Source organism: Cinclus cinclus, chromosome 1, assembly GCF_963662255.1.
Source record: "Cinclus cinclus chromosome 1, bCinCin1.1, whole genome shotgun sequence".
Taxonomy (NCBI): Eukaryota; Metazoa; Chordata; class Aves; order Passeriformes; family Cinclidae; genus Cinclus; species Cinclus cinclus.
The window spans coordinates 147,686,290-147,707,314 of record NC_085046.1 but is presented as its reverse complement, the minus strand read 5'-3'; the positions used below and the strand labels follow the sequence as shown (position 1 = coordinate 147,707,314).

The 21,025-nt window shown below is 42.8% G+C and overlaps 2 protein-coding genes across 2 annotated transcripts in view; one reads left to right on the top strand and one right to left on the bottom strand.

Moving 5' to 3' along the window:
• Positions 1–156: 156 nt before the first annotated feature.
• CHRAC1 (chromatin accessibility complex subunit 1) lies at positions 157–2,629 on the bottom strand. The gene is made up of 3 exons (XM_062504180.1): positions 2,444–2,629; positions 1,710–1,836; positions 157–981 (listed from the first exon to the last, which is right to left on the bottom strand). Exons 1-3 carry the CDS (start codon positions 2,579–2,581, stop codon positions 842–844), a joined length of 405 nt encoding a protein of 134 aa, XP_062360164.1. The 5' UTR covers positions 2,582–2,629; the 3' UTR covers positions 157–841.
• A 2,737-nt stretch (positions 2,630–5,366) lies between these two features.
• Positions 5,367–21,025, top strand: part of TRAPPC9 (trafficking protein particle complex subunit 9) — a 435,473-nt gene continuing 419,814 nt past the window's right edge. The window contains exons 1-5 of the mRNA XM_062491886.1: positions 5,367–5,403; positions 6,867–7,467; positions 11,371–11,391; positions 16,484–16,629; positions 18,637–18,765. Coding sequence (XP_062347870.1) covers positions 6,884–7,467; positions 11,371–11,391; positions 16,484–16,629; positions 18,637–18,765 — 880 coding nt within the window. The 5' untranslated portion in view covers positions 5,367–5,403; positions 6,867–6,883. The remainder of the gene's footprint in view (positions 5,404–6,866; positions 7,468–11,370; positions 11,392–16,483; positions 16,630–18,636; positions 18,766–21,025) is intronic.

Here is a 21,025-nt window from a genome sequence, read left to right as displayed (position 1 = left end):
TAACATTCCCGTGCTTACCTGGGGCATTTTTCACCCCTGGGGAGGGATCTGTCACATCTCTCAGACTGACCATGACACTCACGGACAAACATAGCCACACTGACCACGTGTGTGTCTGAAACTGGAAAGAACTACAGGAAGTTGCTGCATCCACTGTCAGTTTTCATACAAAACGTTTATTTTAAAAAGTTGCATGTGAAGTTCTACACAGGCTGGTTGCCATTTCTGTAGTAAAAAAAAAAAAAAAGAAAAACCAAAACCAAACGAAAAATCCATCTCTATCACTCACTTGGTAAAGGAGCTGCTCATTCTCAAGAACCCACAATTAACAGACTTCAGACTTTTTGGCAAGAGGAACTGCCCAAGTTCATTCAAGAAAAGAGTTCTAGATGCATATATTTACATACTTTTCTACCCCATTTACCACCACAGCTGCAGAACCACATTAGCTCTTGGGATGGATCTCCTCTTCTCCCATCTGGGTGCCCACATGGCTGTTTTTACAGACATTTTAAATGGACTTGGTCCACTTCTGGAGCTTTTGAACTGAAAGCTGCCTGAAAGACATTTTAAATTTTGGTAATGATTGTCTGACAAAAAGTCATCTTAAATCATCTGACCAAGCTCTGCTGTCAGGTTTGCAGTCTTTTCCTACCCCACTGTGTTTCTGAGGGAAGAATTCCATTCTCCAACAACTATGAAGTTCAATTTCTAAACTTCTTAAAGCAAAAGCAGATGGCTCAGTGTATAAATATATCCAGCATCTGGATTTTCAGTCACAAAAATAACATCCTTTATACAACAGAAAATGGATCAACTATGAAACAATTCTGCATTGGCCTTAAGATCCAACACTGTCACCAACAGCTTCATCCTCGTCCTCTTCACCCTCATCATCTTCTTCCCTCACTTCTCCATCTCGCTTCTCTTTTTCAAGCATTTTTAGGTATTTGCTAGCTAGGATCTTCTTTGGCAAGATATCTGAAAGGCAGAAGTGTGGCTTGTATAGTCAATGTGAATACTTGTATTGCCTCATTAATACTGTTGCATCCAAACCACTAATGAAATTGAAAAAAGAAATATTAGGTGAATAACCAGGTAAGTCAGCCTGACCCACACAAAGCTGTAAGAGTAGGAGGGAGTTACCCACTTATGGTACAAGCAGCCAAAGATAAGGACTCTATTTCATGACTAATTACTGGCAACTTTTACTGTCTGCTGATGTAAATTATTTGATATAAAACAGAGTGCTCAACTGCCTGAGATCCAACAAGCCGTTAATATAAAATCCAAATATCAGTAAAAAAAGTGTGTGTGTGTATCTAAAAGCACAGAGGGACCATATGATGAAGCTCTTTTTCTCAAAACTTACAGATTCCTATGTCTCATTTTTGGTCCACTTCTCACCTAAAGACATGCAGTGATCTTTTTTCAGAGGCTTTCAAAGCTTTCAGATGGAATTGCTGGAAATTAAGAAATGCTTAAGGCAATATCCTGAGAACTGTACACACTATAACTGCATAATTTAGATGCAGCAGAAAAATCCCACTCACAAAGAAATATTTATAGTGAGGAAGTTTATGAGTTCCAGTTGAATGCTAAGCAGGAGATCGATAACCAGTAGAACTGGGTCCTCACAAAACAGAGGATTAAGAGGAAGACTTCATTTTACAAAGGAGACACTGGATTTAACCTGGTGTTACAGATACCTGCAAGGAACTGAAAAGTCTCACACTCTTCTGCTGTATGAGACAGGTCGGTGTAAGTCAGAGCATTCTTCTCCTTCCCTCTGCCGTGTTTGTAGGAGTATGTAGCCAAATACTGAACAAAAAGCTCCTAAAAAATTGAAACAAAACTGAATACAATTTTTTGAATTTCAGTTTTTTAAAGAATTCACACATATCATAGATCCCTATCTAAAGGCAGAAGCACCATACGTAACTGCACATACACTGGGCACTCAGTGCAGAGATCCATTAAATTTCTGTACCTGAAGGGAGCCTACAGGAAAAATGGAGAGAGACTATTTTACAATAGCATGTAGTGATAGGACAAGGGGGAATGGCTTCAAACTGACAGGACGGTTAGATCAGATATTAGGAAGAATTTCCTCTCTTTGAGGGTGGTGGGACCCTGGCACAGGTTGCCCAGAGCAGCTGTGCCTGTCCCATCCCTGGAAATGTCCAAGGCCAGGTTGGACGGGGCTTGGAGCAACCTGCGATAGTGGAAGGTGTCCCTGTCCATGGCAGGAGGGTTGGAAATAGATATTCTTTAAGGTTCTTTCCAACACAAAGCATTTTACGATTTTAGACTCGGGGCAGCTGTAAGGTCAGCTCAGTCTCGGGATGCGGGCAGAGAAGGGAAGCGGAGCCCGGCCGGGGAGCAGAGGCCCCTCGGCCGGGGAAGCGAGGCGCGGGGGGCCCAGGGCAGGGCGAGCCGGTACCGTGGCCTTGGCGGTGAGGAACAGCGCGTCCTGGTTGATGCTGGAGACCTCCGGGGAGCTCTTCATGATGACGCGGATCCTCGACAGGGGCAGCGACACCAGACGGTTCTCGGTGCCGCTCAGCCGCGCCGTCGCCATCTCAGCCCGTCCCCGCGACAGCGCGGGCACGGCCCGCCGGGAGCTGTAGGCGGCGGCACCGGGACTACAGCTCCCTACGGCACCGGGAACTACAGCTCCCTACGGCACCCGGGAACTACAGCTCCCTACGGCACCCGGGAACTACAGCTCCCTACGGCACCCGGGAACTACAGCTCCCTACGGCACCGGAACTACAGCTCCCTACGGCACCCGGGAACTACAGCTCCCTACGGCACCCGGGAACTACAGCTCCCTACGGCACCGGGAACTACAGCTCCCTACGGCACCGGGACTACAGCTCCCTACGACACCCGGGAACTACAGCTCCCTACGGCACCGGGACTACAGCTCCCTACGGCACCGGGAACTACAGCTCCCTACGGCACCCGGGAACTACAGCTCCCTACGGCACCGGAACTACAGCTCCCTACGGCACCCGGGAACTACAGCTCCCTACGGCACCCGGGAACTACAGCTCCCTACGGCACCGGGACTACGGCTCCCTACGGCACCGGGACTACAGCTCCCTACGGCACCTGGGAACTACAGCTCCCTACGGCACCCGGGAACTACAGCTCCCTACGGCGCCCGGGAACTACGGCTCCCTTTATCTCCCTGCAGTGCAGGACCCTCGCAGGCACCCGCTCGCTCCCCGGGCCCGCCGGCTCTCTCTTCCCTGTCGCGGGCGGACAGCGGGCCCGGGGCACCCGGGAGCGCTGAGGCTCTGGAGGCTCCGGAGGCTCTGGCTGTGAGTCCCTTCATGGAATCAGAGAGTCAAGTAGGCTGAGCTCCTCAGAGCTGCTCTTTCCCCCTCTGCCAGCTGAGAACTGGCCAGGTGTAGTCGCCTCTCCGAGTCACTGTTCCCAGGGAAGGGACAAAGGGAGCAGGAGCTGAGCACACCCCACCCCTCTCTGGCGCTAAGGCCGTGCTGCTGCTGGGGTTGGTCAGCCTCTGTCTGAGACTCTTGCGTCCAGCTTGTGCTGCGATCTCTTCAGCTCCTTTCCCTCCTGGAAATGTAAATTTTTGGAAGATAACCGAAGGCCAAAGCTAAAGCTTCTTCAGTTCCTTTTATGCTGTTGTTTTTCCTGATATCTCCCAAATTGGGGAATCCTGAGGGGAACAGAGATACCTGCCTGGAGCCCACAGCTGCCACAGTGGCTGAGAAGACCTGAGAAAAGGTTGTGGCCCAGTGAGGGTTAATCTCTTCCAAGTAACAAGTGACAGTACAAGGGGAAATGGCCTCAAATTGTACCGGGGGAGGTTTAGATTGGAGATTAGGAAGAATTTCTCCACCAAAAGGGTTGTCAAGCATTGGAACCATCTGCCTAGGGAAGTACTTGAGTCACCATCCCATGAGGAATATAAAAGACATGTAGATGGGGCTCTTAGGGACATGGTTTACAAGTGGCCTTGACAGTACTAGGTTGGACTTGATATTAAGGGTCTTTTCCAACCTAAATGATTCCTTGATTCTACCTAAATGCAATTGTTCAGCCAATTTTTTTCAAATATCGCTAAGTTCTATTGTATTTTGTTGGAGTGCCACTACTTTTAAGTCATGACATTGCCCCTTATGAAAGGCTGCAGTAAGGTGTCCGTGGACCCTTCTCCAGGCTGAGCAACCCAGACTCTCTCAGGCTGTCTCCACAGGAGGGGCACTTCAGCCTTTTGATGATTTCCATGGCTTCTGGTCCAGAAAGTCCATGAGTTTTTCTTGTGGTGGGGATTCCAGACCTGGATGAAGCACTGCAGGTGAGGTCTCACCAGAGTGGAGCAGAGGGGCAGAATCCCCTCCTTCACCTGCTGCCCATGGTGTGGGATGCAACTCAGGATGTGCTTGGCTTTCTGGATCCAAGTGCACACATGGCCAGCTGATGTCCAGCCTCTCATCCACCAGCACCCCCAAGTCCTCCTTGGCAGGGCTGTTCTCAATCCATTTATTCCTCAACCTGTGCTGATACTGGGGTTGGTCATCCAGGTGCAGCATCTTGCACTTGGCCTCATTAAACATCATTAAGGTTCCCACATCCTCCAGCAGAAATCCATCTACTCTCATACAAGGCTCATACTTTTGGAGTTTTTGTACTTCCAGAGTTTTCAAGATTTTGGCATTTAATGTACATGACTGAGAAATCCTCTCAGAGGAAGATCTCTTTTTTTTTCCCGAGGACCTCAATGGTGTCTACAGAGTCTTCCAAAGAGCTTGAAGTGAGCTGGGGCTGGTCTCCTGTTGTGCCAATGGGGCAAGAACCACAGGAAAGGGACTTTAAGAGACAGGGGAGATGCAGATTACATATTAGAATTTTTTTTTTTTTTTTCACTGTTCGGGTGGTCAGACATTGGGATACACAACCCAGGGCAGTGGTGGAATCACCATTCCTGGAAGGGTTTAGGAGGTATCTGAGTCTGGCAGTGTGGTTTTGGGGTTACAGCAGTAGTGCTGGGTTGAGAGTTGGGCTGGATGATTCTATAACACCAGACCAATTTCGGTATTTGGGAGTGCCAGGAAGGCACTTCTTTCTAAGGGCCAGAGCTCTTGGAAGTTTTCATACACAGTCGGTTGAAATTTACCATCCAGGCGAATCAGTCATGCATCCACTCCTTTTAACGCGTTCCCCTTGGAGCAATGCCTCGTGTTCTCAGGCAGACGCTTCCAGTCCCCGTGGAAGCGCCGGGAGCGGCCCTGCGGACGATCCCGCTCCCTCACGGCTCTCCCGCCATGGCCCGCCGCGCATGCGGGGCGGCCATTGCCGTCAGTTCCGGCGGCAGCGGGGCGGCTCCTGTCCCGGCTGTGAGTGCCGCTTCTGTTCCCTGTCCCGGCTGTGAGTGCTGCTTCCCCGCCCGGCAGCCCCGTCCCCTGTCCCGGCTGTGGTTGCTGCTTCCTCTGTCCCGGCTGTGAGTGCTTCCTCCCCGCCCGGCAGCCGCGTCCCCTGTCCCGGCTGTGAGTGCTCCCTCTGCCCAAAGCCCGGCTCCTGCCCTGGCTGTCCGTGCCCGTTCCCTGGTTCCCACCCGGCTGCTCGCCCCCAGAGCAGCTCCCCCGCGCCTTTCGCTGTCCCTGACGGGGCTCAGGGGGGTGTGCGCCTCCGCCGCGCCTCTGCTGCGCTTGGCTCTTGTGCAGTTCGTTCCGATTCCCTGCTAAACTCGGGCAGCTCAAAGCGACATATGCCCAGAGACAGGGAAAGGGGGCAGCTCCCACCTTCCACAGCTGCGGCCTCTGCCGGGGGGAAGTGTCAGGACTGTGCTGCACCCTTGGGAATTGGGCTGCACCCTTTGGAATGGGGCTGCTCCCTTGGGAATGATGCTGCTGGGCAGACCACGGGCGGTGCGGTGGGAGTAGGGAGGCACAGTCCGTAGTTCTGAGCCCGCTTCCTCAAGGCAGCTGCTTCTCTGTCACCTGTGTCCCCTTGGGCTCGGAGCTCGTTGTTCTGCCTGCAAAACAATGGTGTCAAGTCTAAAGCTGGGCTGCGCTTGTTTTGCTTTGTCTGTGTGGTTGTATTTGTGAAGGTTTGGGGGTTTTTTGGTGTTTTTTTTGGTGGTATTTACGGTTCAGGGCTTTGGAGCTGAAATTCGAAGGGATCCGTGGGATCAGGAGGCCTCAGACATGAGAGGACTCAGGGATGTGCATCTTCATTCAAGGCTCAGCTGCAGTGCAGTAATTGATTTTATAGGGATCATGAGAAAAGGGGTTCTAAATACTTAAGTATAAAGGCAGAAAACATTGTCTGATCATTACCTATGCGTGTTTTGAGAAAGCAAGACTTAGCTTTTCCTCAAAAATAGGTGTTCTGGTCCTGATTTTCCTCTGCTTGGCCATGTGTGAGCACTGACAGCTCTGTAAAGTTTGGTGATCCCGATTTGGTGCTTGTTTACATTTCACCCCAGGTAATTTTGCATCTTTCCCCAAGAAAATGGGTCTGAAGAGGCTGGGTCTGACAGGGTGCCCTGAGCTGGTATTTCTGCCGAGTGGCTGTGGTAGAGATTTGTGTGGACTGGCTTGTGTAGCTGCACAGGGAGTGGGATTCACTTGGAAAACCCTTATTTACAGATTTTTGTTTGATAAGTACTAAAGACTAAAAGTACTCCTTGTGCACAGTGTAACATCAGTAGGTTGCACGGTTGAAGATTTAGTAAAATAATGAAGCAAATAGTGGTATTGTAGCACATAAATTCAGGATGCAAAAGTTTTTAGCATCGAAGCCCTGGTTTGATTCAACAACCCCACGTACTTCTGAATGTTAAAAAATAACATGCATTTTTCTTTTAATATGTATTTTTCTTTCACTAGCCTGCATTTGGTGCAAAATGAGCGTTCCCGACTACATGCAGTGTGCTGAGGATCATCAGACCCTCCTGGTTGTGGTTCAGCCCATTGGAGTTGTGCCTGAAGAGAGCTTTTTCAGGATCTACAAGCGGATTTCAGCCGTGAGCCAAGTTAACGTGCGCGACTCGCAGCGAGTGCTCTACATCCGATACAGGCACCATTATCCCCCAGAGAACAACGAGTGGGGGGATTTTCAGACACACCGCAAAGTTGTGGGGCTGATCACTATCACGGAGTGCTCTTCAGCAAAGGAATGGCCTCAGACTTTTGAAAAATTCCATCTTCAGAAGGAGATGTATGGCTCTACTCTCTATGATTCCCGGTTGTTTGTCTTTGGGCTTCAAGGAGAGATTGCAGAGCAGCCCCGCACAGATGTAGCGTTTTATCCCAGTTACGACGACTGTGAAGCTGTGGAGAAGAGAATTGAAGATTTTATTGAGTCCCTCTTCATAGTGCTGGAGTCCAAGCGTCTTGATAGAGCCACTGATAAGTCTGGAGACAAGATCCCCCTCCTCTGTGTTCCTTTTGAGAAGAAGGATTTTGTAGGTCTGGACACTGATAGTAGGTAAGCAGCTACTTTTGTCAGCTCGCAGGTCTTAAAAAAACACATCTATTGCACTTGCCAGTCTTTAGGATAAGCCTATGAGAAAGGACAAGGTGAGCCTTGTTCCAGCAGAGGCTGTGCCCTGATCTTTGTGTCTGCTTGCTGTAGTTTTAAGAGAATTTAATGTGTAGTCTCCCTGTATTTGATGTTCTGAGCTTATATATATTTATATAAGTTTGTATATATACATTTAATTGATGAAGCTCATCAAATAGCAGAAAGAAGTCACAGGAGTGGTTTGACAGATTCTGCTGTAATGAGACTTTTGCTGGAAAACTTCCAATGTTTTATAGATATACAGTATTAATAAAACAATTCAGTTAGCATCAATGAAACTATTTTTATATCATGTTGAGTAATATTTGACTAATCCTACTTACTGTATTTTTCCCCTTTAAACCTCTGTCTACTTTTCATTTTATGAGACAATGACTGTTTATTTTGATGATGAAGTCCAGCATCTTTCCCTGTCCTTCTTTGTTTTATGTAATTATTATCACGTTTTACTTCTCTTGTTTTGCTACCTGTTTGGGTTTTTTTTATGTTCGAATTTTCTCCCTCCACTTTTCCTTCCTCTTCATGTGCATACTCATCTGTCAGATTCTTGTGTTGCATAGTTCTTGTGCAAGGGATAAGTAATTCTGGCTTGATAGCTACAGGCAGGTGCAAAATCTTTTTGACTCTTCTGTTTGCAGACAAATCCAGGGGATGGAAGTAACCACCTTTAGTCCTGGCAAAAACAGTGGTGGGGAAGCCCTGTCAAAACTCAGACTGTGTGGAAATAGTGGTGTTCAAACCTGTGTTGTACTGTAGGGATGCAAGCAGAGGTTATTAGTGTGTGTAAAAGCTCAGAGGTGTCCAGACAGGTTTGTGAAGCTTTTAGATCACATTCATCAGCTCCACCTGCATAGTTTTAGTCCTGGCCTTGGAAACTGGAAGTAAGCATTCCAGGTTTCTAATTAGTTTGAAGCCTTTTGTTAAATTATCTGTGGTTGCTTGAAAGCCCACCCAGTGCTCTGCTCCTCTTTGGTGAGCACTTGAACTGGCTCTGACTTGTTGGTCCCTGCACTGTTACTCAGTTATCAATATGAATTACTGTGCTACTGCATTTATACGTGGATGGTAAAGTTGTGAAGACTGGACAAGCCTTTTTAGAATCTTGTTTTTAATTACTCAGTTTGAATGAAGTCTGGCTGAATGTAATCAAAATTTCCTGTTCTAAACAGGTAGAAAATGGCAATTGTGGGCCAAGAGTCTCAAAATCAGAATGAATTGTAATTTGGAAACCCGTTTATTAGATAAATGACTTAATTCTGAGCAGTAGCTGTGTTGTAACTAGTGGGAAATGCTCCTTGTGAAGTTCTGAACTGGTGGGGAGCTCGAGTGACAGCAGATGATGTGCCCACACATCTCCAAGCAGGTGTTGGATGCTATTCCAGTGAGGAGTTCAAACATTCAGTGTGATACTTCAGTTCTTTGCAGAAAGGAAGGTGTGTGACCCTGCCTGTGTAGACACAAGGGTTTATCCAGAGTTCATCACTGGCTCAGCTCTGCACACTCCATTGCTGGGAGGTTTGAATACCAAACAGGTTTTCAGTAAGTCTGGATCAATGGATGTACTTGAAATGTTTGCTGCACCAAACTGCTTGTGAAAAAGGTGTTAAATATTCTGATTTTTCAGTTCAATAGTAAGAAAGTTCTTCAGTCCTATTTTGCTGTGGAGTTAGTACTTTTGATTGTTTTAAAACTTAGAATTTATATATTAAAACTTCAGAGAGCTGAATGAAAATATGTTCCTGGATTCTCTGCACAGGAACCTTTCTAGGCACCTTTCATGTAGCCTGATGCATCTCTGCCCTCTGTTCTAAAGCAGAAACTCAGGTCCATGTAATAAGGTTGAACTCAGATCAGTTTAATAAACTAACTTACACTTTCAAGCCAGTCTTTGGATGTGAGCTGGTGATAATAACATAGCATTTTATTACTTGTGAGTTTTTTATTGCTTGGATTGCAGTTCACAGGATTTTATTTTAGCACATTCCCTTCTGTAGTGACAGATTGACTAATTAAGGGAAAGCACTGCATACCAGGGAAACACAGGGCTAAGAAGGACCTTCAACAGAGGCCAGTGTCTGTTTTTGCAAGATTGAATGTGTAATTCTGTTCAGGGAGGGCTCAGGGCTGTTTGAATGCAGGAAGTGGGTATGAGAAGATCTGGTAGAACAACTTTTGCTACTTTGTGGGTTTTGAGTCTGTCAGCATAATGATTTTGCAGAAAGAAATAAAAACATGATGGTATTGAGATATCGAGGCAAATGAAACAGCTTTTTCTGGAACAGGTGGAAATGTCTGAAGGGTTAAAGGCAAAGAAAATCCCTTGGCCTTTTTCTTAATATACTTTCTGTCTATTTGCAATTTTTGTATATAATGTATCCTAACCTCCCAGTCAGTGTGCAACCAATTACTTAAAAAGCACGAATGTTCTCTATTAAATAGGTGGCAGAGAAGACACTCTCCTTTATTGTAACAGAGGGTGTGTCTCTACTGCTGTAATTGGGGATGCCTACTTAGGCTAAATAAGCATATTTTTTCCTATAACTTCTAAAATTGAATTAAATGGCAGTATGTAGCAGAGGTCTAATTAAATGTGTAGTGCAGCTGTAACCGGGTGGTATTGGGATGATGGTGTGAGGGAAAATATGTTAAGAATTGACATGGGACACATAATTCTGATCACTTGATTTGAAGACTAATTAAAACTACTGAACGTAGTTTGTATCTTAAAAGACACAAACTCCAAGTATTTTATGATCAGATATTAAGGTTAATACTTATGTGATGATCAGGGCTGTATATATAAACCTGATCTCCTTCACCCACTTAGAAGACTTTCATTAGCTTGTTTGCATGATAATTGCTATGGAAGCCAATTGATTGGCTTTTTTAAGATGTAAAGTTCATAAATTAGGAAGATGACTTATTTTTTCAAAAAAGGTAATTCTTGGGAAAAGTGAGGATGATGTTTGTCTCTTGCAAGTTACTTGTGTAATGAGCAGGAGAGACACATTCCCAGAACTAACTGAGATGACAATATACACAAACTCACTGATTTTTTGTGTAGAACTTTTTTTGGCTGGTAGAAAACTTTATGTATTGAAAATAGTGAGTTAAGTCCTAAAATGTTTTGAAGAAAGGTTGTCCTGTTAAACAGAAATTACAGAGGCTGACTTGGTTTAATTCCTGGAGCATTCAGCCAAGAGAGAATTTTGGAAAATTGATTTGTTTTTTCTTTCTGTTTCTTCAGCTGTAAATTGGATAAAATATTTATGGGGTCACAGGGCTGCTGAGGATAACTGAAAAAGTTTCTGAAATCAGTTGCACTTGATAGTTATTTGTACAGTTTGGGAGATTGATAGAGGATAGAGGAAACACATTCAATGTTCTCATGATGATAAATATGTTCTGCAAACTGAAAACTAGGAAACATGTGCCAGAAATACTGAAAATCCCCTTTAAGTTTTCTATTTTATTTCTGTTTTCAGCTAAAAATAGACATATTTCAGTATGATTGTAAATCTGCTTGGATAAGCTCATTTTAGTGTTTACATCAGTTTGTGTCTTAGGTTCCTTCTTTTTTAATTCTGGCATCATTTAATGGTGTGGAGGGATGAGGATGTAGGGCCCTGTTTATAGATGTTTCTTTCTCTACATGGTGTCATAGCTGGATTTGTGCACTGATTTATCTCAAACTTGATGATCTCAGTATGTGTATGTGACTGTTAATTTTCTTTCTGTTCTCTTTCTAATTTCTGTTTTGTTCCTTTCTGTTTTTTTTCCCCTTCTTCTCTCATACTGCCCTGTGAGTTTGTTGTTGGGTCTAAAAAGGTAGGATGTGATTGTGTATCTTTGAAAATAGTTAGCTTTTTTCCCATGTCCTGCCTCTCCACTTCGCCTTCATTGCATATTTTAGTGTTGCTTTTTATCTTTATTTTTTCAGTACATACAAAAATAATTGCTGCTGGAGCCTCACCACTGCAGTTGCCCCCTTTTGGCACATTTGGCAATTATATTTGGTAGCAATGCTGAGGTTTTTTGTAGGACACACATAGTCTGCTTAGGTGGCTGCTGGCCTCTGGAATTTGCTTTATTTTTTAAACTCCAAAGCCATGAAGCTGTTGCTGCCTGTGTTTGATTTCCAAATTCAAAAGTTCTGGCAGTCAATCCAATGCTGTAGCTGTGTCTCTTGAAGTCTGGGTAATGTTATGATTGGTGATATCTGTAGCTCTGCATGCTAACTGGAATTAGTAGAACTTGATGGAAATTTTTGTTGGAGCATTTTGCATGAATACATTTTTGAGAATTGATTTTGCATGTTTCTTGTTTGTAAATTTAGCCAAATTTTGAGGATCCAGAAATTCCATCAAACTTGTTTCTGGATAGTTTGTAGTGAAAATAAATTCTATCTTGAAATATAACACTGTTGCACTGAATTTTCCATAAAATTATGCTGGTATCCTAGAAAAGAGCTGGAGATGAAAGAATAAAGCACATATCCAATAGAGCAAATAGGGCAGAAATAGAAATCAAGTCCTTTGTAGTTCCTGGAACAGAGATTTATTGTGCTCCCCTTTGAAGTGGTTGCAGTGGTCACTGGTCATGATTGTGGTGATTCCTGTGAATATAAGAGTGTGTTTGGTAGAGCATTAACCAAACTAACTTTAGATAATAAGATTTTGAACTAGTTCTAAAGTCAGTGGAATATTTCCCTGAAATTTTTCCCTTCAGAAGAGGAGTTTGGGTGACTGACACCAAGGAGCATTCCATGGGTGATCCTGCATGAGGTGGCACTGCCTTCCCTGGGGATGTTTCTGAGTGCATTACACTCAGGAAGGGGTTTTGTAGGGGGAGACTTCAGGTGGTTCTTTGAAATTTAATGTTGTAAATGATCTAGAGGAAAAATTAATAGCAACTGCTCTTGGCAGTAGGGTGCTACAAGGAGCTGGCTTAGAAAAAGGTCTCTTACTCTAGAGGAAGTACTTGTTAATTTACGTGGATTTCCTGTCCCCAAATAGATTAGGATTAAGCAGGAGTGAACCAAAATATTTAAACAATGTTTAAAAAATCAGAGAGAAAATATCTATAAGCTTCTCACTTTCAGGTTCTTCAGCTAAAGCTGTGAAGCAAAACTAGCTCGGTATTAAAATGAGCAATCATCATTTTATGCTGAGACATATATATATATATATATATATATATATATATATATGTATATATATATGTATATGAATATATATGCATATAGGATTTTTTCCCCATTTAATTTGCACCCCAGGATGCAACTGAAGAAACAGTGAATCCCTTGGACATGATTTTAAGGGCCTGATGTTGTAGATACTGGATTTTTTAAAAAAGAGACTTCCCAAATGTGAAGTGAATTAAGTTTTGATGTCTGTATACAAAGAGTGGGTTTCATTTCAATTGAATCTTTGCCTTTTGTTTTTTTGGACATACTTGAAGTAGTGGAATTCATTGTAGTTAATTTTGAGACTCGGTTTACACATTTGTTTTGTTCAAACTTACTCTATAATTAATGAAAAAATATTTTCCAAGAGGATGGCAAAGACTTGCAGGGACTGTAAGAGATGGATTCGGTCTTGGCAATACCTTGAAGAGCCTAAAAATAGGTGGAGTGAATTCAGGTTTTGAATATTTAATAGTAAATTTTTTCATCACCAGGAATAAATTATCTGTTTGTCTATAAATAAGGAGAGTTTCGCAAAGAACATTGTTTTTATGAGCAATGGTTATTGATGTCTGGATGAATAAATGCCTTCAAACTTCAGATATATTGACGTGGGCATAAATCAGCAGCAGAATTAGGTTAGAAAGAGCTGGTGGTGAGGCAGTGTGATCGAAACTATTCTGGTATCAGGTCCTGATTTGGGAGTCAGGCATCATCTCTTCCTTTCCTGTAAGACTCATATTTGTGAACTTAATCATCTGCTAGCTGGAAGATCTGGAAGAACACTTACAAAGTATAGTTTTGAGAGAATAAGAACTTTAATTTGTTCATAAACATAAAGATTGCTTGGAAGTGTAGAGACAGGGAGTTGGAAGCAGTGGCATCTTGGAGAGGAATTATAACTGTGTAAGGAAACAGTGATTCTCCAATTCCACTACTTATGTAAGAAACAAAAAGAAGTTAAAGCAATATAACATTTACAATGTTATTATCAATATGGGGTGCAGAGAGTAGGAAAATTTGATTTATAACCAATTTAAACTCTCCTGTGCAATGCTGATTCCAGATTACAAAGGAACCTTTTGAAGGAGTTATTTTTCTATAACTCAAAGCTCAGACTGACATCTTGGTAAGATTTTGTGCCCTTCCGTAGTTCGTGCAGAGCAGCTTTAGCTTTCACTTTGAATTTTCTTGCATTTTTGTTCTTAAAAGATCTATAAAATCCATGCTTGTTGAAAAATAAAAGACAAATATTTCAATTCCTGACACATCTGAAAGATAAAGAGCAACAGTTGTATTGAGCTTCATTTAATGTCAACACCTTCACATCAATTGTGAATATGGTGTGATAGATCAGAAAAGTGCAAACATTTATACAGGAATTATTTGTAACTTTTTAGATGGAGAGAAGCAACAGGAGACATATTTCTTGTATCTTTTTATTATTTCCATTTAATTTGTAGACAGTAACACTGGTTCTGATAGCTTTTCACTTTAGTTTCTGCAAGGCTATTGTCTGTACTTCTGTATATCTTCTTTTTCGGTTTCTGTCCCCAACCATATAAATCAGTTACTTTCTTTTCATCTCCTTTTTCCAAACCAACTGCAAGGAATAAGACATTATTTGGTGGCTGAAAAGATGCATCTCTTTGGTGTAAACTACCCAAGCCAAACTGATAGCCTTGAAGGCAAATAAACCAGTGACATGCAGTTGTTTGGATTCTTGCCATTCCTCCTGGCCTTTCTGCCTTCATATCTAAAGGAAATAAATGAATGTCCTTATTCCCACCCTTATATTTCATATGTTCTGTGCCTCTTTTCCTTTTGTCCTTTCTGCATTACAGACTTCATGAAGACAGTTTGTTCAGGTGCCTTATGGAGTTTATTTCAGTGATGTTTCTGTTAATCTCTGGGGTCTTCTGGAGAATTCTTCACTTGAAAAAAAAACCCTGCCCCAAACCCGTAACATTGGCATTCCTCTTGCATTCAGGTCTCACTCTAGGGAATAAGGGTTCAGCATCTGGAGAGTGGGTGTAACCCTAGGGGGTTTTGGGTTTATTTTTTGTTTAAAATTACTAAGTTCAAATAGTCCCAATAACTTTTTAAAAAATCACAGGCTAGTTTGGGCTGGAACAAACCTTAAAGATCGTCTTGTTCTACCCCCTCTGCCATGGGCAGGGACACCTTTCACTAGACCAGGTTGCTTCAAGCCCCATCCAACCTGGCCTGGAACACTTCCAGGATGAAGCATCCACAGCTTCTCTGGGCAACCTGTTCAACAGCTATTCTGACAAAATTAATTAAATTGTAAAAGTATCACTACGTCTCTTAAAAACTCAAAGTTTCCAACTGTGTCAATCCAAGATGGTTTTTGTATTTTTACCAGATTCCTGGGATTCATGTATACAATAAAAAATGACATCTGCAGCAATTCTTCTAATTAAAATTTCATTATTGATAGACTTTTATTTTAGTTTAAACTATCCAAAGAAATAAGAGTCTATTTTTCCTTGGTGTGATGTGTGGAAAGTAAAGTTGCGTACCTGTCTGTACGTACTTAGAAGACACTGTTAGAACAATAGGATATGCTATTGAAAGTAACATAGGTAAATTAATCAAATATCTAAGTTGACATTTAAATTTCTTCCTCATAGAACATTTTCGTAATTACAGTGCAAGGACATTCTTGCCAGGGAATACTTTTGCAGGAGGGAGAACAGGAGGATTGTTCATGGACTTGGGAGAGCAGAGTTGTTCTGAACTGGCACTTAAACCATGAGGTGTTTTCCAAGTCCAGTGTGTCTTGTTTTTAATCTGTTACATTTCTTAAAGTGAAGTGTACTAAAAAAGACAAATGAAACAATAGGATTAGTGCCTCTATCACACAGATTTATGCCCAAGTTGGCTTTTCAACTGTACCAAGGTGTCTATTGAATATATTCAATAGGCTTTGTCTGTTCATTTGGGAAGAACATCACCCTTTATTTTAACATGTAAAAAAAAGAGTAGCAGGAGGAACCCTGCCGGCTGTTGCTTGAAATGATGGTACTTTTGCTTTTTCACTCATTGTCCCTTTAAAAGAAGGGGCTGGGAGCAGGGGGAGGTTTGTGAGGTCTGGGGGGGTTCTTGACACCCCCCTACCTTTGGGCTGTGTGTGGAGAGGGTCCCAGCAGAGTGGACAGAGGCCCAGAGCAGGGTTTTGGAAAAGTCAGAGCCAAAAATGTGAGGGATAATACGCTCAGATCCAAAATGTGAGGGATTCCACGGGAAGCATCCATGGAGTTCTGGGATTTATTCAAGAGCAGCTTCCTGGAAGCACAAGAACAATCCATCCCCTACTGAGGGAAAGGAAAAAGGCAGAACAAGAGACCACCCTGGCTTAACAATGAACTTTTGGATGTACTGGAAAAGCAAAAAATCAGTATATCAGCTATGGACAGGCAGCCAAATACTCAGTGTAGTCTGCAGAAGCCTTGCTTTGGAGGTTTTCAGGGGCTGTGATTCTAGGTGTGTAAATGTTGTGTAGCCAAAACATGATAGTTGCTTTTTTCCAATATATCCTCAAATTGTTGGTCCTTTTGCATATTATGTTAATTAACATTCATATTTTCTTAGAGGCAGAGAGTGAACCAATGTTGATCTACTATTAAGGAGGAGAGAAAACTGACTTGAGGTGTTTATTACCCCAGACAAGCATTCCCTGCCAGTAACTGAAGTGCACCTTTCGTTTTGCAGGCACTACAAGAAGCGCTGCCAGGGCCGGATGAGGAAGCACGTGGGTGACCTGTGCCTGCAGGCTGGAATGCTGCAGGATTCCTTGGTGCATTATCACATGGCAGTGGAGCTGCTGCGCTCTGTCAACGACTTCCTGTGGCTTGGAGGTAGGGTTAGGTGGTGGTAGTAGCTAAACCCGAGTAAATCAAACTGTGCTCTGTAATTTCCTTAGGCATTGTGAGAAGTAGCAGTGATTTCTAGTGATGACTCAAATCTGGGTATCAGGTGCAAGTAAGAATTAAGTTGAAGCAAAAATTGGTCAGTAAGACATGAGAAAGGAATGTGTTTAGGAAAACCTAAACATGATAAATTGTGTTACTGTAGTAAAGCGTGTACTTAAGAAAATTGTGTCTGATTTTTTCATGACTCCTTGGAAAGTATTTGATTTTTGTTCGCTGGGTTGTATAGGTGTTTTAAAGTTATTTCCTATGGGTGTCCACTGTGGACTGTTAGGAAGAGATTTTTGCCTTGACATCTGTCAGAGCTGCAAGTGGCACTGGCATAGTTTTCCTTCATATTAGGTGCTAGGATTTGCTTTTTTCCCTTGCCTTTCCCTCCATACTTTCCTTCCTTTTTTTTTATGCCTGTTTTTTGTTCTTTGTTGACCACACAAATGATACAAAATGATCTTTGAGCACAATTTCTGTGTCTCAATTTCATACCCTTTCAGGACAATAATTTTCTCCAGTTCTGCTTTTAGCTTTCTCATTCCATGAGGAAACGCATTTATCTTCCTAATGGCCCTGTAGATTACATGCTATGAAAACCTTAACATCTTTTGACCTCCCAGTTCTTTCCTTCCACAATTCCAAAAATTTAAATGGCTTAGGATTCCTCGAATTCTACTTGCAGACCACCAGAGGACTCTTCCAATCCCAATAATTAGATAAATCTGTAAGTTTGATCTCCTGCTTATATCGCATCCAATTAAATCAGGTTGTTCAGGGACCTGTCCAATTGAATTTTAGTTAATGATATGAGCTGTACAGGCTTTAAGCAACCTGTTCTAACATTTTGCTGATTATAATTTGAAAAAGCCTAACAAAAAAACCATAAATTGGTCTTAGCTTAAAGCAGAATTTCTTGTGTCTACTTGTGTTTACTCTCATCTGGTCACTGCACCTCTGAGAAGTACCTGCCTCCATCTCTTCCCTACCTTCCCAGTGGGTGTTTTAAAGGCAGCAGGAACATCAATCTTCAGCCTCCTGTTTTGTAAGGCTGAGGAAACCCAGTTCTCTCTGCTTCTCATATGCCAGGAACTCCAGTCCCCTGACCCTCCTGATGGCCTCCCACCAGCCCTGCTTTGGGATGTGGCTTCTGCCAGCCCCTATCTCCAGCCTGGCATGTTCTTGGCATTGAAGGCCTGCCCTACTGTTCCCCCTAGTTTGATGTCACCCAGGAAGTTTCTGGGTGGTGCTCCATGCAGTCATCCAGGCAGTTAATGAAGGCATGAGTATTGCCCCCTGAGGGACTCCACTGGTCACAGGCAGCCATTTAGCTGATCACAAACCTTTGAGTCTGGCTGTCCAGCTGATTTTCCACCTACTTTATAGGCCAGCTATCCAAATCTTCCTGATTTGGCTGCAAGCATTCTGTGGGAGACTATGTACAAAGATGAAAGCCAAAATCCACAGCATCCACTGCTGTTCCTTTGTCCACTGAGCCTGTCACCTCCTCATAAGAGGCAGTGAGGTTGCTAAAGACTGATTTATCCTTAATAAATCCATGTGTGCTGTTCACAGACACCTTGTTTCACTTTAAGTGCTCCCAGCAGGATTTCTTTGTAGCCTCTCCAGGGAACTAATGTTGATCTATCTGTGCTGGTACTTCCTTCTCAAGGAAGATGACATTTTTTCAGTAGGGTCAAGGCAATGGGAGCTCTGAGGGTGAACACACAGGTGAAAAGCACATTGAATATCTCAGAATTTTCTGTGGCCTTTGTCACTAGACCTCCAATTTCAGGCATATTTTGGTTGTGTAAATTGACTTTACCACAGGATAACTACACTTCTTGCAAATGTCTCTACTAATCTGTTTTTTTTTTTTTTTTTTTTTTTTTTGTTTTGTTTTGTTTTTTTTGTTTTTTTGGTTTTTTTTTTTCCTTTTCTCTGCAGCTGCCCTTGAGGGGTTGTGCTCAGCATCTGTCATCTATCACTACCCAGGTGGCACAGGGGGTAAAGTTGGATCTCGCCGGGCTCAAGGAGGTTCTCTTTCTGCTGAGGCAGGGAACAGGCACAGGCCGGGTAAGGATGGCATTTCAGTTTTACTCTGTTTGCCACCACTAAACATCTGAAAACTTCTCCCTACATCCTAACTGTGTAAAATTATACAGATGACAGGATTAATCAGAGGAGGGAGGTTTAGGGAAGAATTTTTTTTTTTTTTTTTTTTTTTTTTCAATTACTTTTCTGTTTTGGTCTTAGTGTCAGCACGTGATTTGCATAGAATTGTAAAGCTTTTGATTTCTTCACTTGATTGTTAGTAGTGTCTGTGTTAGTCTGAATTTTGCTGAAGGAGATGCAGACAGTTTTCATAAAATATCTGGCAGAGCTGCATGTATTGAAAAGAATTAAGCTGGGTACATTTTATTTGTATTTCTTTGCTATTCTAAAGTCAATGAGTAATAAATAGATGTTGCTAATGAAATGCCAATAAACAAACATAATTTTAAGGTTTAGTATATTTTTTCTAAACTCTTGGACTGCAAAAGAGGTGGCTGAGGAGAAATATGAGAGCAGTCTGTAATACAGTGAACACTGTGGAAAAGGATGGGTATGGAACAAAGGTTCAGTGTTTCAAGAGAAGAACTGGAGGATATCCAACAGAGCTTAGCAGATGGAGAAGCAGATGAAAGGAGTTACTCTTTATCCAGCCTACAGGTATGGTGTGGAACTCCTTGTCATTCAGAGTTAGATCTGGTGGTGTGAGAGAGGCAAGGCTGCTGCAGCTCCACATCCCCAGGCCCAGGCAGACAGGAGGCTGAGCAGGAGTTCCCAGCAGACCTGGAGGAGCACACAGGGAACACACAGACAGCCTCAGCCTATCCAGGAGCTGGTCACTGGACTGCACCAGCTGTTGGCACCTCAACCCACCAGGCTGAGACACAGGGCCCATTCCAGTTGTTGGTGCTTAGACCAACACACACACGTGCTCCCCTCTGTTTTTCCATGCTTGTTCCCTAAACTGCCTCAGTCCCTCCTTCTCCTTGTCTTTGGCTGGACCCCTACATCTCAGAAGGAATCTTGTACAATCCCAAGATGTTCTTTCCCTACAGTGAGCCTCATATCCCTGTAGGGAGTGACCCCCCAGTCTGTCTGTAAGGGGATCCAGAGAGCTGCTTGTGTCACTGAGCTGCTGAGCTTCAACCCCACACTTCTCTGTTGGCTCTCATTGGGTTATTGAGGTTCAGGTGATGGTCACTGATCCTCTCTGCTCATTTGTGGTTGTGCAGATGAGCCTGTCACATAACCTGACACTTGTCACATGGTGTTAGAGCTCCTGGAAGGTTCAGTGGCTTTCAGGAGAGGCTGGGCTGGGGTAGGGAAACGGAAATATGATGGGCTGGGAAATGGAAGTACATGGATTAGGGGCCTTTAATCCAGCACAGCTGCTGCTGTGTATGCATTCACTCAGGACTGAAACATAGCTGGGTTTAAGTGCTGGTGTTAAGTTCTCTTGTGTGCAATGTGGTCAAAATTAATTCCTTTGTCTAAAAGAAGCAACCACCCATCTTTATTCTTTTAGAAGTCATAGTCTCGTAAACACTTGTATTACCTTTATTATGAACTGTGTGTGTTCAAATCAGATAATTGTGATAGTAAAATTACTTATTTCAAGGCAGAATACTAATTTTTATACAATATTTAATCATTAAAACCTGTGCATTTGGTCCCATGACCTATGAATGCATTTTGCATTGGCTGTTACTATTTCACCTATTTAGTGACCTTTGTCTACTTTTCAATTAATATTTATCAGGAGATGTTGCAATCTATTTGTTTGTCATGGGTACTCCTGGTTTCTAGAGAAGGTAACAAATAAGTCACAGCTATCAGAATAACTGAATATAATTTGGGAATATTATTGCTGGGTCTCTAAATTGTCTTCTTCTATTTCAAAGTCCAATTTGCAAACTGTTAGTGTAGTTGTATTTTAAAAATGTTTTCGTTTCATGTGACAAACCTTTTTACTTTTTCAAAGGACTTTTCTGTGAGGAAAAACTGATTACAGTTTTTTTTTTGTCATCCTTTGCAGATGAAAATATGACTTTGTGGCCCATTAGTTTCTGTTCCCTAACTCTAGTTAATGATCTCTGTGTTTTGAGGTGTGAACTGTTGAGCTGTCTCTGGCCGAACAGCTGTTGCTGTGATGTAATTTTTCTACAAAGTTTTCTGAAGGTTTCTTTTTATTACCTGTTCCTGACTCTGCCGTTCATTTCATTTAAAATCTTTTCAGACTGCACCTTTAGCTACAGTCTCTTTCCCTATAACTGATTTTGTGAGG